The sequence below is a fragment of the Zingiber officinale genome, chromosome 2B (assembly GCF_018446385.1).
Source record: "Zingiber officinale cultivar Zhangliang chromosome 2B, Zo_v1.1, whole genome shotgun sequence".
NCBI lineage: Eukaryota > Viridiplantae > Streptophyta > Magnoliopsida > Zingiberales > Zingiberaceae > Zingiber > Zingiber officinale.
The window spans coordinates 105,984,403-105,999,011 of record NC_055989.1 but is presented as its reverse complement, the minus strand read 5'-3'; the positions used below and the strand labels follow the sequence as shown (position 1 = coordinate 105,999,011).

At 35.8% G+C, this 14,609-nt stretch overlaps 1 protein-coding gene across 8 annotated transcripts in view; it reads left to right on the top strand.

Moving 5' to 3' along the window:
• LOC122046668 (DNA annealing helicase and endonuclease ZRANB3-like) overlaps nt 1-14,609 on the top strand; it is a 39,645-nt gene that overhangs the window by 16,027 nt on the left and 9,009 nt on the right. For 6 of the 8 annotated variants that reach the window (XR_006130348.1, XR_006130349.1, XM_042607459.1 and 3 more), the window contains exons 6-18: nt 1,886-1,921; nt 2,044-2,140; nt 2,592-2,651; nt 5,839-6,067; nt 6,201-6,397; nt 7,210-7,311; nt 7,686-7,796; nt 10,671-10,736; nt 10,863-10,961; nt 11,064-11,148; nt 11,246-11,292; nt 11,408-11,581; nt 11,694-11,798. Coding sequence is in view for 6 of the 8 variants with exons in the window: in XM_042607459.1 (XP_042463393.1) it covers nt 1,886-1,921; nt 2,044-2,140; nt 2,592-2,651; nt 5,839-6,067; nt 6,201-6,397; nt 7,210-7,311; nt 7,686-7,796; nt 10,671-10,736; nt 10,863-10,961; nt 11,064-11,148; nt 11,246-11,292; nt 11,408-11,581; nt 11,694-11,798 (1,408 nt within the window). In the remaining 2 variants the exon portion in view is untranslated. Of the gene's footprint in view, nt 1-1,875; nt 1,922-2,043; nt 2,141-2,591; nt 2,652-5,838; nt 6,068-6,200; nt 6,398-7,209; nt 7,312-7,685; nt 7,797-10,670; nt 10,737-10,862; nt 10,962-11,063; nt 11,149-11,245; nt 11,293-11,407; nt 11,582-11,693; nt 11,799-14,609 lie in introns of all 8 variants that reach the window. The other 2 variants (XM_042607460.1, XM_042607463.1) reach the window with 2 other exon arrangements.

Below are 14,609 nucleotides of genomic sequence, written 5' to 3'. Positions count from 1 at the left end.
GCTATGAACACGGGGTCGCGCAACACATCACACCTGTCATGGGTCTGGTGCCGGGGTCGTGCCGGTGCTGGTCGCCGAGCGAAACGAGATGTTTCGCCCGTTTCGGCATGACACTTTAAACCATGCACACATATATAGAAAATATGCATATAATTAATATCTAAAGTGTTTATCGTTTGCAAAATCTGCTTTTCACTCACACAAGATAGTAGCTATCAAATAGAGTAACACAAGATTTTAACTCAATTTGAGTTTGTCTAAATTGGTTTAAATGAACAAATAAGGTTCTTTAACTTCAAGTGCTGATCACATGTCATATCTGGGTTATATGTGGTTCCTTTTAAAATCCTCCTTTGTAGCCCTACATCTGATCTAAGCAGGAATTTTAGCAGGAATTTTTAAAATATGCGAATGTATTTGTGACTCTCTTATGTAGTTGAAAAAAAAAATCCTATTTGATTCATTTAAAACAATTGACAGAACCAAATTAACTTCAAATCTTAAGCTGCCCTATTTGGTAATAATTCAGAAGTGAAATTGTTGTTACATGTAATTGAAAGCTTTAGGTACCTTTAATTGATGTTTTATATAGGATATAAGCAAAATGATTGAAATGAAGGAGGTTGAAATGAGGAGGGCGTCAGATGTTTTTGTGATCTTAAAATACCTTTAAAGCTTATTGAGAAGTTTTACAAAACAACAATTAAACCTCTTATATTATATGGAGTTAAATGTTGGATTATGAAGCGAGCACACGAGCAAAAGATGAGAGTTGCATCGATGAGGATGCTAAGGTGGATGTGTAGACATATGAGAATGGACAAGATAAGGAATGAGAATATCAATGAGAAAGTTGGGGTTGTGCCTAATGAGGAAATACCCCGAGATACATATTTAAGATGGAATGAATATGTATTTAGCTGACTAATAAATATCCCACGATGTGAAAACATGCCAAATACAAACATTAATCGAGGAAGAAAAAGGCCAAAGAAGACTTAGCTAGCAACAATAAAATAAGATAAAATTCATTTAATTATATTAGGGGATCGAGCCCAATGATATAGGATGATCCATATAGTTAATCCCACTTAGTGGAATAAAGACTTGGTCATTATTGTTATTGTAGAAGTGAAATTGTCATGAGGTATCTCATTCATATATGTTGTTATCTATCAATCATTTGTGGCTACACAACTTGGATAAATAGGAGTAGGAGTGGTAGGATTTGATCTTAAAATTGTTTCAATGCCTAAGCATGAAACTCTTTATGTTTTCCTTCTCACATTTAGTTCATAAGATCTTCTGAAGGTTGATTTAGCTTTTGGGTCAAATTTAATGCAAGCTACATAGTAAACAAGCAAAAGATCATGTAGTTCACAAATCTAATTAATTTGAGGTCTTCTGGAGTGTAGAGCAATTGATCTTTGATATAATTAGGTCAAGTAAAAGACACGAGCTAAAAAAATATCTAACTTTCTAAAAGTTTAGGACATCTTGAAAATATTCAAGAATATTTTTTTTAATCTTCATCTTTTTAATATATATTTAGTTACTTGAGTTGGTTGACATCTTTCCAAACACTAAGTGTAACTTCTTATAGTATAAAGGAGTAGCTAGTTCCTGGTAACTTCTGATGCAAGTTTCTCCTAGATTCTTGTGCTAGATACATGTAATAGGATGTTATATTTACTCATGATTTTTTATTCATTCCTTTGCAAGCAATGTCTATTGCAAACCACAAGAATTTGCTTTGGTACCTTACTTTTTTCCTTCTATTCTGTATTGGAAACTATGTTGGTAAACTACTTTGCATTGATCTGTTTTTTTTTCTTTCTTTTATGTCCAATCTTTCTCACTCTTGGTTTTTGCTAGGTGATCATAGACCCTACGACATTTACCATCAGATTAATATGTTATGGTACACAATCTTTTTGATAGTGTTTCTGCCTTATTCTGTCTTTTTCCGTTGCACAAAGCAACCATATGTTTTTGGAAGGTGTTATTTTATATTTGTTGTAATTTGTTTCTCTTATTATTGAGGTTCAGGCCTGGGTTACTTGGTAAGGATAAATATGAGTTTGCAAAGAACTATTGTTCTGTCAAACTTGTTCAAGGCTCTCAAGGGACCTTTTTTAAGGTACCTCACATATTTACTGCTGTCATATCTGTAATTCTGTGTTTTCTTGAAACTTATGGTTATCTAAATTGTAAATGTTAGTAGTATGGGCGTTCTAAGTATGTATCAATGTGTAAGTAAAAGATCTAATCTCTCAAAAAGTTATTGTTAAATTTACTCTAATGAACAATAAGCAGATCTTTTCACTAACTTGTGGAGAAGTACTAGTATGATTATGTCAAACAAGTTTGGACAAGACTCCCTTGTAGTCATTACCATGATTCAGTGCAAAATTATTGCATTATTCAGAACTATTTTGTAGCTGCTAAGTTTACTATCCTTTAAACTTTTCTATCCTGAACCTTTACAGTGGTTCTATTTGAAATTTTTTAATGAAGACTCCACTACTCCAGACTGTACGTTTTCATGTTTTGGTGATTATGATATTATTCCGCACAAAAAATTCATACAGGACTTCTCAAAGGGCATCAGATTGGGGGAGCTTAATATATTGCTCAGGCAGACTGTTATGGTTTGTTCTTGACCAATCTATTTTATGTGGTCATCTTATAATCTACATTAGATGCTTCTTGTCTGGATAATAATAGTAAACAACATCATCAGCTGATGCTTATAACTTCACATAATATTCTGAGGTTGTAAATTATGGTGCCTGCATTTATTCTCCTGCTTCAATTTTTTGCAGAAACTTGTATTTTGAAAGGGCTACAATGGATTGACCGTAGTCATTCATTATATTGTAAATAAGTTCAGTTTTTCACTTGCTATTCTTGAACAAAATCCTCAATATGGTTTGAAAAATTAAGATTAAGGCTCCTGTTGATTTAAGTGTAGCAGGCAACACTGCATCACTGCATCACTTTAAACACATAATTGAGGGTGTAATGACATTGCATCACTTGCTGGAGGCGTTGTGATGCGACGCTTCTGGCGGAGTGGGAAGAGTCACTAGACGTCTCCGGCGCCGCTGGAAGCGTCGCCGGATGCCTCCGGCGCCACTGGAGAGGTGCGGGGTGCCGGAGGTGTCTTGGGCGTACATTGTGGGCGCGCGGTCCAGGGTGTGCGTCACTTGTAATTTAAATAATTCAAACATTTCCTTAAGTATGATATTTTGAAGAGGCTTTCATAAACTCTAATTAAATTATCTCAATAAATTATAAAATTATATTTAAAATTTTAAAAAATTAATAAATTTTATTAAATGATAATCTGAAATTGTTTTTATTGTTTTAAATTTTATTTTAAAGTTCTAAAAAATTATAAATTTTTTTATAAAAATTCTAATTTTTTTTATAAAAATTCTAATAAATTTAATTTATATTATAATATTTTTTACTATTTTAATATTTAATTGATATTTTAATATATTTTTTATTATTTTAAATATATATTATTTAAATGAATAAATAAATAAATAAATAATTTATATAATTATTTTATATAAAATAGTATCTTTGTATTAATTTATATAATTATGATTATTTAATCTGAGCATTGGAGAACTATAAAGATTACTTAAGCCAAATGTTACGAGAACCAATATTTCTATCTAATTCATGTTTCTCCTTTTAGTATTAGCAAGATAACATATTATGATGTATTAATTTTAATTTGAATTATTAATAGATCAATTTTTTTTACAGACAACTATATTTAATTGTTTTTCTAACAATATTAAGTTGTTTAATAATAGAGAACTTATATAAATTCAATATCCAACTTATTTTTAAATTATACACAATAAATATATTTATCTAATAATTACTATATATAAATAAAAAAATACCGAAACCGTATCAGCACGATACGATACGATACCGAAACCGTATTGTTCTGGTCTGGGACCAAAACCTCGGCACGGGTCGAAATTTTAAACCTTAATAAATATTATCTTTTGAAAATAACCCCTTTGTCATTCCCCACAAGATCACCCACATAATAATATAACAAGAAAAGAATTACATTTATTTAACCACTAATAGAGAACCTATTTTGCTATTTTGTTAGTTCAGTGTCATGTTAATCTCCATGTCAAAATAGTTATAGAACATGTATAATTTTCTTGCACTTCTAATTCATACAAATGGAATTATAAAAGCAAGTTCAAGAATAGATTGTCACTTCAAATATACATCAAATAAGATCTAAGGATCTTTAAGTCAATGTGCTCCCCTTGAGTGAGTTTACCTATACAAGTATAATAACTTAGAAAGACTTAAATCGTGGGAGTCGAATGTTGACAAAGGCCTGACATCTTGCCTTGTCCTTTTTGGTCTACTATGTGTGGAGAGCAAGAAATAGTAGTTTCTTTGATGAGGGACAATTAGATCCTGAGAAGATTTTTAGGAATATGCAAATTCATGTATTCCGGTCCTTAGGAGTGTCTTCTAATCTAACATCAATCATGAGCCGCTACTAAAATCCGCTTATTGTATGCTTTGTCAGTGCTATATAAAAATTTTACTTTTCTAAAAAAGGGATGCAACTAAAAAAGGGTACAATGATGAATGAAGTTGGAGTACTCTAAAACTGACCACAACCAAAAGAAGGTTAAATTATTCAAATTTTTATGACCAAATAAAATCATAAAACAAGAAATGCCAAACCCCTTGCCTAGGTTCAATTAATTCCAATTAATTTTCAATCACAAATTCCAAACAAATTGATATGTGCTCAACACCAATCTAAACCAAAAGAGAGATACAATGGGGATTTAAATCAAACAAATCAACTAAAAGAGCTCACAGGAGGTTGATCATTGTTAAATGCCCATAACTAACATAATCACTATTAGAGAAGATGACTCACAATGGAGTGGGGAAGAGCTAGAGAGGAAGGTGGCACTATTGCTTGTTAGAGAAAACTGACCATGTGATTGATGGGGTCATGTCATTCTGCTTGGATAGGGACCATCAGAGTGAAGGAAATGAAAGAGGGAGATGAAGGAAATGAATGAGGGAGAAGAAGGATTAGGAAAGGGAAACACCTATGATAGGATTTCGCCTTATTAAAGGAGAAGAAGGTAACCACTTGTTATTTTGTCCGGACATCAGCAGCAGTGGGAGATTGAGTATAATTGTGAGGGCAAGACGAAGAGATTGAAGGAGAGAGAAAGGTTGTTGGAGAAGAGGGGAGATGCTTGTGGGTGGCTCTAGTTGGCATCATGTGCTCACGAAGCAGGGTTGGGGCGGCAAAGCATGCACGTGGTGAGGGAGGGGTTCGGTGGCAATGTCGCATGAAGAGGAAGAGAGGAGAAGGATTGAGAGAGGAGATTATGTAGAGAGAGGGAGGGTTGTGAATAATCCTTACCTCTCAACTCCACTAACCCAGTCAATACGAACAAACAACTAGAGTATCCCAAGTATAAACTTGGTTTAGCTCTAAACTGGCTGAAATGAGTCCAAATGAAGCTTGAGTTTTAATCCACTTGACCTTAAACCACCAAGTTTACTTAATGAACACCTCCTAAACCCGCTTTGACTTGTCTCCAAAAGCCAAAATATTAGTTTACTTGAGCTTAATTAGACATCTAATTTTTTTAGTAATAATTTAAGATGTAAAAATTTAATAAGATAAAATTCAGTACATAACAAACTATTGTAGTTTTTCACTTTCTTAAATCTTAACATAGAACACTCGAACTTGTTTTCACTAATCATAACTTATAGTTTCTGAAGTATTTTTCTCATGTTATTTAGGTGAGACGTTTGAAGGAACATGTATTGTCTCAATTGCCTCCTAAACGTCGCCAAATTATATGGATGGTGCTGAAGGCAGCTGATACTCTTTTAGCAAAAGCAACATGTAGGACTAGTGGCACAATTTCCATGGATGGAGAACTAAGAGAGGAATCTTCTAAAGACTGTTGCTTGGATGATGATACATATGATGGAGATCAGAAATCAGAGAAACATTATCCGTGCTCAGGTAAACTATTATACTCATTAATTTCTTTGCTCTTGCTTGTATCTCTCTCTTTTAACAACCATCTAACTGCATGCTTAAATATTTGAAGTTTGGTAAATTTGGCTTGTTATATCATTTCTTCATTTTCTTTTAGGTAGTCAGTGCAAAAAAAGTCAAAAACACCTTTCCCGTCAAGTAATTGGCATTGCAAAGTTATCTGGGTTTCGTGAGTGGTTCTCCAACCATTTCACTTTTGGAGAATCAGAAGATGTGGATAATTTGGAGACGGAACGACGCTCTCAGAAAACTATAATATTTGCTCATCATTTAATGGTTCTAGATGGAATACAGGTGAGCTTTCTTTATTCTTAATTCACTCTTTTACTTGAGCAACTGTTTGGAGGAATGGTTAGTCTACCTCTGAGGCAAAGCAACGACTTGGGTTCAGACACTCTGATGAATACTTGTGCAATTATTTTCTCTGCATCCATGATCCATCAAACATTATAGTCAAACTATGATTGCCATATGTATATATCATAGGAAACATGATATGCATTTTTATGAATAATTAATGAAAGTTGTATGTTTCTGCATGTTTATACTCTTCAAGTATTTCGAAGAAACTGTGTTTGATAGGCGATTATTTCTTCTGAAGAATTAAAATTTGTGATGTTAATATATTGCTCCCTTCTGTTGTTTGTGAATGTGATCTTTCCTTATTTAAAAACTGGGCGTTATTTAGTGTTTGCATTTGCATTGTCCTTTTACTTGCTTTTTAAAAGAATATCTATCCTTGTATCCAATTGGTGGATAATAAATAGTACAGGTCCCATAGGACGACTATTTTTTGACAAATTTCAGTCTGGCCAAGCGTCAATATCTGATCTGGTAATCAGCTCAGGGTATTTTTAATCATGTTTTTTTTTCTTCAGTCACATGTTTCTTTAATAATCTTGTCACTTAATGAGATTTTGTTTCTTGTTTTAGTTCAGTCTTCTTTTCTATTTGTACAAATCATGATATTTATCTCTATAGTCTTCTTGATTGTATATCCTTTTCAAATTTTCATTTCCTTTCTATATAAGCACGTAATGTTGTTTAAATACAATTACCCTTCATATTGAATGCTATTTACTGCATATTTCTTTACTATATCTTAGGCATTTATATCTGAGAAAGGCATTAAATTTGTTCGTCTTGATGGCAACACACTCGGTAGAGAGAGGAAACATGCTATTGATACTTTTTGTTTCTCAGATGAGGTATGTTTCTATTCGAATCTGGATCGTTTTGTCACTTGAGTGTGATTTGGTAAAATGCTGTATGTATTTTTTACTTTTTGACAGTGATTTTATATGCCATTCGTTTTTGCAATTTTTATCTTGCAATGTGGCACAAACAAATGATTTACAATAGATGGTCCAATTAGGACAAATACTTGTATATTTGTTCCTGTCATGGTACACTATGTATTTTTTACTTTTAGATTTTATTGTTCTTATCTTTTTTTTTTATTATTTTTTATTTAGCTGATCCCATCTAGTGGGTAGTGCTTGGTTGTTGTTGTTGTTTTTTTTTTTAATTTCTAACGGCTATATGTTTTATTATTTCTACTTGTTTGCTGTGTGAATATTAGGTTATGATTGCAATAATTGGAATAACTGTTGGGAGCTGTGGATTAAATCTTTCATCAGCTCAAAATGTCATCTTCTTAGAGCTGCCGGAAACTTCAGCAGAAATGATACAGGCTAGTTTAGTTTTTGACAGCGGCAATCTGGTGTTTGTCTTATATTATAATTCATTTTTTTTGCTTTGAAAAAGACGTTATTTTTTACTGTATTATGCATTTTATATATTCTCTTTTTTCCTGAAATTGATTAAAAAGTTGAGTATTTAATGCCCGTATCACTTCTGAATTAGTGAAAATTTAATGTGACACAAGTGGCTAGGGTTGTAAACGAAACGAGCCGAGCCGAGCTTAAAATGAACCAAGCTTTTGAAATGATTGTTCAAACTTGGCTTGGTTTATTTTTTATGAGCTTGAGCTTGTTTGAAGCTTGGTTCGTTTAGATGTTATCGAGCTCTCAATTTAAGCTTGATTCGAGTTTAGTTCGTTTAGATGTATCGAGCTCTCAATTCAAGGTTGTTTGAAACTTTTAGTTGTTTAATTGATTATTGAGCTTGATAATTTAAACTTATTTGTTTATTTTATTTTATTATTTATTTAGCATTTTGAAAAGAGTTTTATTAATGAATATGGTTTGTGAACATTGTTCACGGATGTCATCGAGCTGAACACATATGTATTCAAGCTTGTTTGTTTAGTTTAACGAGCTGTTCAAGTTTGGTTGTTTAATTAATCTTGTGTATATTGAACGAACATAAACAAGTTCTTATCAAGCCGAACACCAAGCTTGTTCACGAACGCTTGGTTTATTTACAGCTCTACAAGTGGCCTCAGAATGATATACTGACAATTTGTTTCACTCATGCTGAGAAAACTTTTGAAACAATATTATTTACCCAATGTCAGAGCTGAGTATTTATGTCAGAAATGATTGAAAAATTAATAGAAATTATCTCCAATAAATGTCAAAAGTTTTGAAGATAATGCTGCTATTTGATTTGAATCTAACTTTGGTAGTCAAGGACCAAACAAAAAAGTTGATTTTACTTAGAGGAAGGTTTGAAGTTTCTCTTTGTGATCGGGGTTTGAGACCATGCAGAAACAAGATGAGGCTGTGGTGTCATTGGCACTAATCTTGAGGCAGAAGAATTGAGTGGAGAAGAAATAGGCAAGGAAGAAGAAATGACTCCTAAGCTCAGAGAGGGAAAATTTAGAGACAGTGGAGCTTACTCATATGAAGAGATGTATCTGATGGAGCGGCTCATGGTGAAATCCTAGCTTGCAAAAGGAGAGAAAGGGGGTGAAACCCACCTGGAAATCAGTGGAGCTGTGGCCATCAAAATTATCACTAAAATAGCCACCGGAAGCCTACATTGAATGCCCCAAGTGTACCATGTCTTGGCCTGTGCAAGTGTCTCAATGCAAGAGAGGAATGTGGTGTCTCACTTGGCATGATATTAGATCTATGGTTTAGACAGTTATTATAAATTTAATTTATTATTCAATATGCTTAAGAATTGGTTTGCCTGAGGTATTTACCTTGTCCAATGTATTACTTGTCATGCCCAAATTTGATATGTTTTCAGTATTTAGAAAGGGCCTCACATCCTTGGTCAATTCACTTGATAACCCAACAGTGTCTAGATATTTTAGTGATGCATAAATGCTTGACATTGCACCATTGGAAAAAAAGAGCAGCTCAGTGCACAAAGCTCCTACCAACACGGGTCCCGGAGAAGGGTCTATTGTACGCAGCTTTATCTTGCTTTGCAAGAGGCAAAAACAGAGGTGTAGCATTAGCAAAGTATGATCAATGTAACAGTCCATAAAATGTCAATGTAGCAGGAGTTCCCACCAGAAGAGATAAATTGGAAATAGATACAGGCAGTTGACATTGGTAATGAGTCACTTCTGAAAGGTTACTTGTGTCTTGACACCCTTCAGTGGCATCAGTTTGCCACTCTCCAATCAACCCAGAGTTAAAGTTGAAGGGAATTAGTATGGAAATACAACATAAAAATGCCACAAATTTCAGGCTCCATCTCAGGTCAATCTACCTGGAAAATTTGTCGCATTTATGCTTGTAACTATAATAAATACAATGGTATCGTTTCATTCTTTTAGCAAAGCAATATAGATCAACAATTGAGTGACATGACCATGCTTGCAAGGTATTCATCGTCATCATTAACTGTATCATCCGTGTTTGTTCCACCTATATTTGGAATGCTGCATAAATATTATCCATCTATTGAGCCATATATAGTGTAAAATCACTTGTAATATTCAAATTAATTAAATCAATTTTATTACATTGTAAAGTTTTCTTTGGTCTGCATGTACCGCTTACTATTGTTTGGAATTTCGTTATGCACCAATTGACATAGCTAAAACAGTCCGAAACACATGAAATCCTTCCGTCAGTCTTCCATAGTGGCCATAGTACATTGGAGCCTTCTTTGAAGGCATGCAAATATTTCGGCAATGCCACGATACTTTTATAAGGCTGCGAATGCTTTTGTGTGGCATCTAGTGATATCAACATCCCAACGACAATGACGTCATGGTGAGGGTATCGCAACTTTGCAGTAAGGGCTTCTTAGCAAGGTGGTGATGGTTTCAAAGACGAGACTTTTGTGATGTATCTCCTTTCCCTTCTCTTAGTTTGCTAGACTTCAATGATGCCTCTCTCAACTTTAGAGCAACTTTCCAACTCAGAGCAAGAGCTCAGCTCTAGATTTCAAACCTTGCCTCTTGTAACTAATAGTGTCAACAATGAAATTGCTAAGTAATAAATGTGTCAAATATGATCGCAATATTAAAGCCTACGCTATTATGATAGAACTCAATCAATTATTCTTTTATCTAACTATTGCACTTTGCTTCCCTATGTGATTAGTTTTCCAATTGTATTGTCATAGTAGTAACCTACTTGTGCAGATCTCCTGTATTGCGTTTATTGCTAGATATATCTAATCATAATTTCTCTTCTAGGCCGAAGATAGAGCTCATAGGCAAGGACAAAAGAATGCAGTCAACATATATATCTTCTGTGCAAAGGTGTACCCTTGCTTTCCCCCACAAAAAGGATCCCTTCAGAGTCACTTCTCCTTAAGGACGTTAGCATTCTTGTTTCATTTGCTACCTAAACGTTCTTTGATAGTTGATAGATTTAATATGCAACAGGGCACAACTGATGAATCACGTTGGCTGCGACTTAACAGAAGTTTATTTGGTTGCTCAACAATGGCAAATGGAAAAAAATATGCCATAAAAGAGATAGAGGTTATATATTTTCTTCTTCTCACTTAGCAGTGTTTAGTTTGAACAGGGTCCAATACCAATTTGCCTCGGTGGCCATCTATGTGAATTCAATTGAATTGACAGGTTGGCTCAGTTCTTCAACTGGGATGTAAAGATTCTTCAATTGTTTCTAAGGCCATTCCTACTGGTGACCCAAATGGAAGATTAGGTACTAGTTTTTCACAATTGAAATGGAGATCTGGTTATTTGATAATCTTATTTTTATTTTTAAAACACTCCTTCAGTTTAATCTGACTAAATTGCAGTTGTGCATAATGTACATGGACATGAAAATAGCGCTCTTCATGAACAGGTATACCTACACACCATATGGTGGTGGAATACTAGGTCTTATTTTAGCATGTTCCATGCTGCTGATTTTTTCCCACTATGAGCTATAATTTCATTTTATGAATCTCTTTCTTTAGACCAATACTCACGATGTAGAGTTGGAAAATCATTCTTTAAATCTTGGAAAACACGACATCCACAATATTGAAGGTAGACACAGAGAAAAATATAACAGTGGTTTTGAAGGCAATTCAAGTGAAATATGCAAAGGTGATATGGAGTTTGATTTGCTGGAGAATAGTTGTGATGAGGTATAAATGACATCATAATCTAATGTCACTCAATTTAGATGCTAAAAACTTATTATTAGGAAGAAAGAGTTTTGGGTTTATGGAAATGAATTTTGCCTTGGATATGCAACAGGAAAAGAAACTTGTTGGAATGCAGCATGACACGGACGGTGGTGTTTCTCAGGAATTAATAGCTGATGAAACTTTCAACATTAAAGTAGAGTGGCTGCGATTTGATGTACGGACTCTGATTCTTTGAAATTTACAAGTTGAATTGGAATATGCTTAATATGTTGCTCTGTTCTATGGGTTGTTCAATAATTGTGCAAGCTTACATTATATTTATTTATATATAACTTGGCTCTTGACACTAGTTAGATGCAAATTTCCCTGTATCATGAATCAGTTAACTTGAGAGAGAAAAAAATTATTAGACGAAATTAAGTGCCTGTTTACTTGGATGGAGGATATGCGGGAAAGAAAAGAAAGTAGCAAAAAGATTCACATAAATAATTTTTTTTATTTCCCTCTTCTCATTTCTTCCATTCCAGCTAAACTGGTCCTAAGGCTTTGCTTTTTTTGGGTGGATGACTAGGTGGGAGAAAAGGAGAGTAGGGAAAGAAACAAATCCTCCCTCTTCTGGTTTCCATCCAAGCATACCAAATGCTTATATATTAAAAGACAACTCCCCTTACCACTTCATATAGTGGTTATGATCGAGAAGTATCTATCTGATCAGGATGCAAACTTTCATCATGCCATTTATGCAGACTTGATTAGATACAGAATCAATCATGTTACTCTTCTGATAAAGATTCAATATTAATGTGTACCCTTTTTGATTGCTCGGAAGGATGCCCCACATTGAGACACATTAGAAATTCTATAGAGAACCCCTAGTCTAATCTCTCTCTTTATATATACATATAAGAATTTTAATGTCTTTACACTTTACTGTAACCTATTCTGCAATCATCCAAATTGAATCTTAATCAAATATCCTTACCTGCTTTAGTGACATGATCAAATCTTCATCTTCTTGTCATAATTGCTACATGCAGTGATAATGAAAATTATCTTTTGCTGTACAAGCATTTGGTTTGCTTGGATGGAAAACTAGAAGAGGAAGGGAAAGAAACATAAAATGTATTCAAGGACATTTTAAGAATTTTGAAGATATTCTAGTGGAAAGCACCTGAATCCTGACTGCTATGGCCCTTGAGATCGCTCTGTGGATACCACAATCTATATGTCTGACAATATCTATTCTATAAACCTGTCTTATTGTGTCTTGGTACCATGGTCATCATTTTTAAAAGATGCCATTGGTGTAATGCTAAATGTTTAGCTATAGCAATAAAATAGTGAATCATTTTGTTTTCAAGGATCAGCGTTGTGTTACTCAACTCAAGTTAAAATTGAACAGTTTTTCCAGTTATATCACCTGAACTTGGCAGGCTTTCCAAATTTTATTATGTCAATCAGTCAACAGGTTTTGAATGCTAGATTTGCCATGGATTTATATTATAATCAATCTGGAGGTCGAAGTTGATATTTGGAACTTCTTTATTCCATATATTTTAGAGATCTATGGATTGAGATGTTTCGTTCTACTTGTGGGCTGAAATTGAAACGAAACAGCACAGATGAAACCGACCTCAACCATGCTGAAGCTTGCTGTCACTTGCCTCCAGCTGTGCTCATTTCCAGTTGCTTGAAATTCCCCTCCGTTCTCTTCTGTCATCTTTGCAAAACACGGAGTTTATAATGCCGATTTGAGACATAGCCCATTTTCTTAGGAACTAAAACATTAATACTCTAAACCCACTTTTTGTTAGCGTAACTTTTTAAACTTAACTACATCCTCCTCGCCTTTATAATCAACAACAGCAGGCTTCCACCTCCAATTGTCTCCTCTAGTACTTCTCTTGATACATCTTTTTACCACTCCTTTTATAGTTCTGCTTCCTGATCTCTGCCATTATCAAAGACTTGTGCGTACATTGGCACAACACTAATACAAACATCATTCTAGCCCGGGACTAATGCCCTAGCACGGATTGCTACTGATACTGTCCGAATCGCGCTGGGCACGTGGTGCTCTCCTTGTCGCTGACGTAGATCTTCGGCCGGTCGGACGGCGCTCCGGCGAACCTGCAAAGAAGTCGGGCCTGGAAGGGGTTCCCGGCGACGACCCTCCGACGCTCAAGTCAGGCAAGTGGACAACAAAGAAGTGGCTCCAAATCTCCGAGATTGCGTACCTCCGGCGAAGGGTGAGGACCCTTTATATAGAGCTGTGAAGAGGCTCGGGCACACATACCGAGGTGCATACGTGTCCTCTGTCCATACCTCGGTATGAGCTTATCAGAAGAGCTTACCTGACACCATACTGCTACAGTCCGAGCACATCTATGATGGGACAGCGGGATCCTCTGTTGTAAGATCTTGCGTATGGCCTGGTCGTTGAACATACCCGCTGTTAGGAGATGTTCCCCGATGTTTCCTTTGTCCTTGTCTCTTCTGTTCCCGCGCCGAGCGGCCAGCCGCTCGGCATGCTCGGCTGAGAGTGTTCCACAGCAACGATGCTTTATGCTTCGGCCGAGCGGGCTATCCGCTCGGCCAGGTGACCCTTTTCACTATGAGCGTCGGAAACCCGCCCATGGTCGGGTTGTCATCTATCCAGCCCGGGAAGCTCCTGGCCGAATGTCAGGTCGGCTCGGCATGCTTCCGTTCGGCCTTGTATGCTTCCGTTCGGCTGGCATGCTTCCGTTCGGCGCGACATCCTTCCGTTCGGCCCAGTATCCTTCCGTTCGACCCGGCATGCTTCCGTTAGGCCCGGCATGCTTCCGTTCGGCGCGAACTTTGGGTTGACCTCCACGTGTCTTTGACCCTCCGCCCATGAGGGTCCGCTCGGCCATATGCCTCTGTTCAACGAGCGTCGGAACCCCTAGTCCCGTCGGGTCGTCTTTGGTTCAGCTGTGACCCCGTTCGGCCGACCGGTCTCCGCTTCTCCGGTCGGACGTCGGATACTTTGACCTCCCCGTGGCGT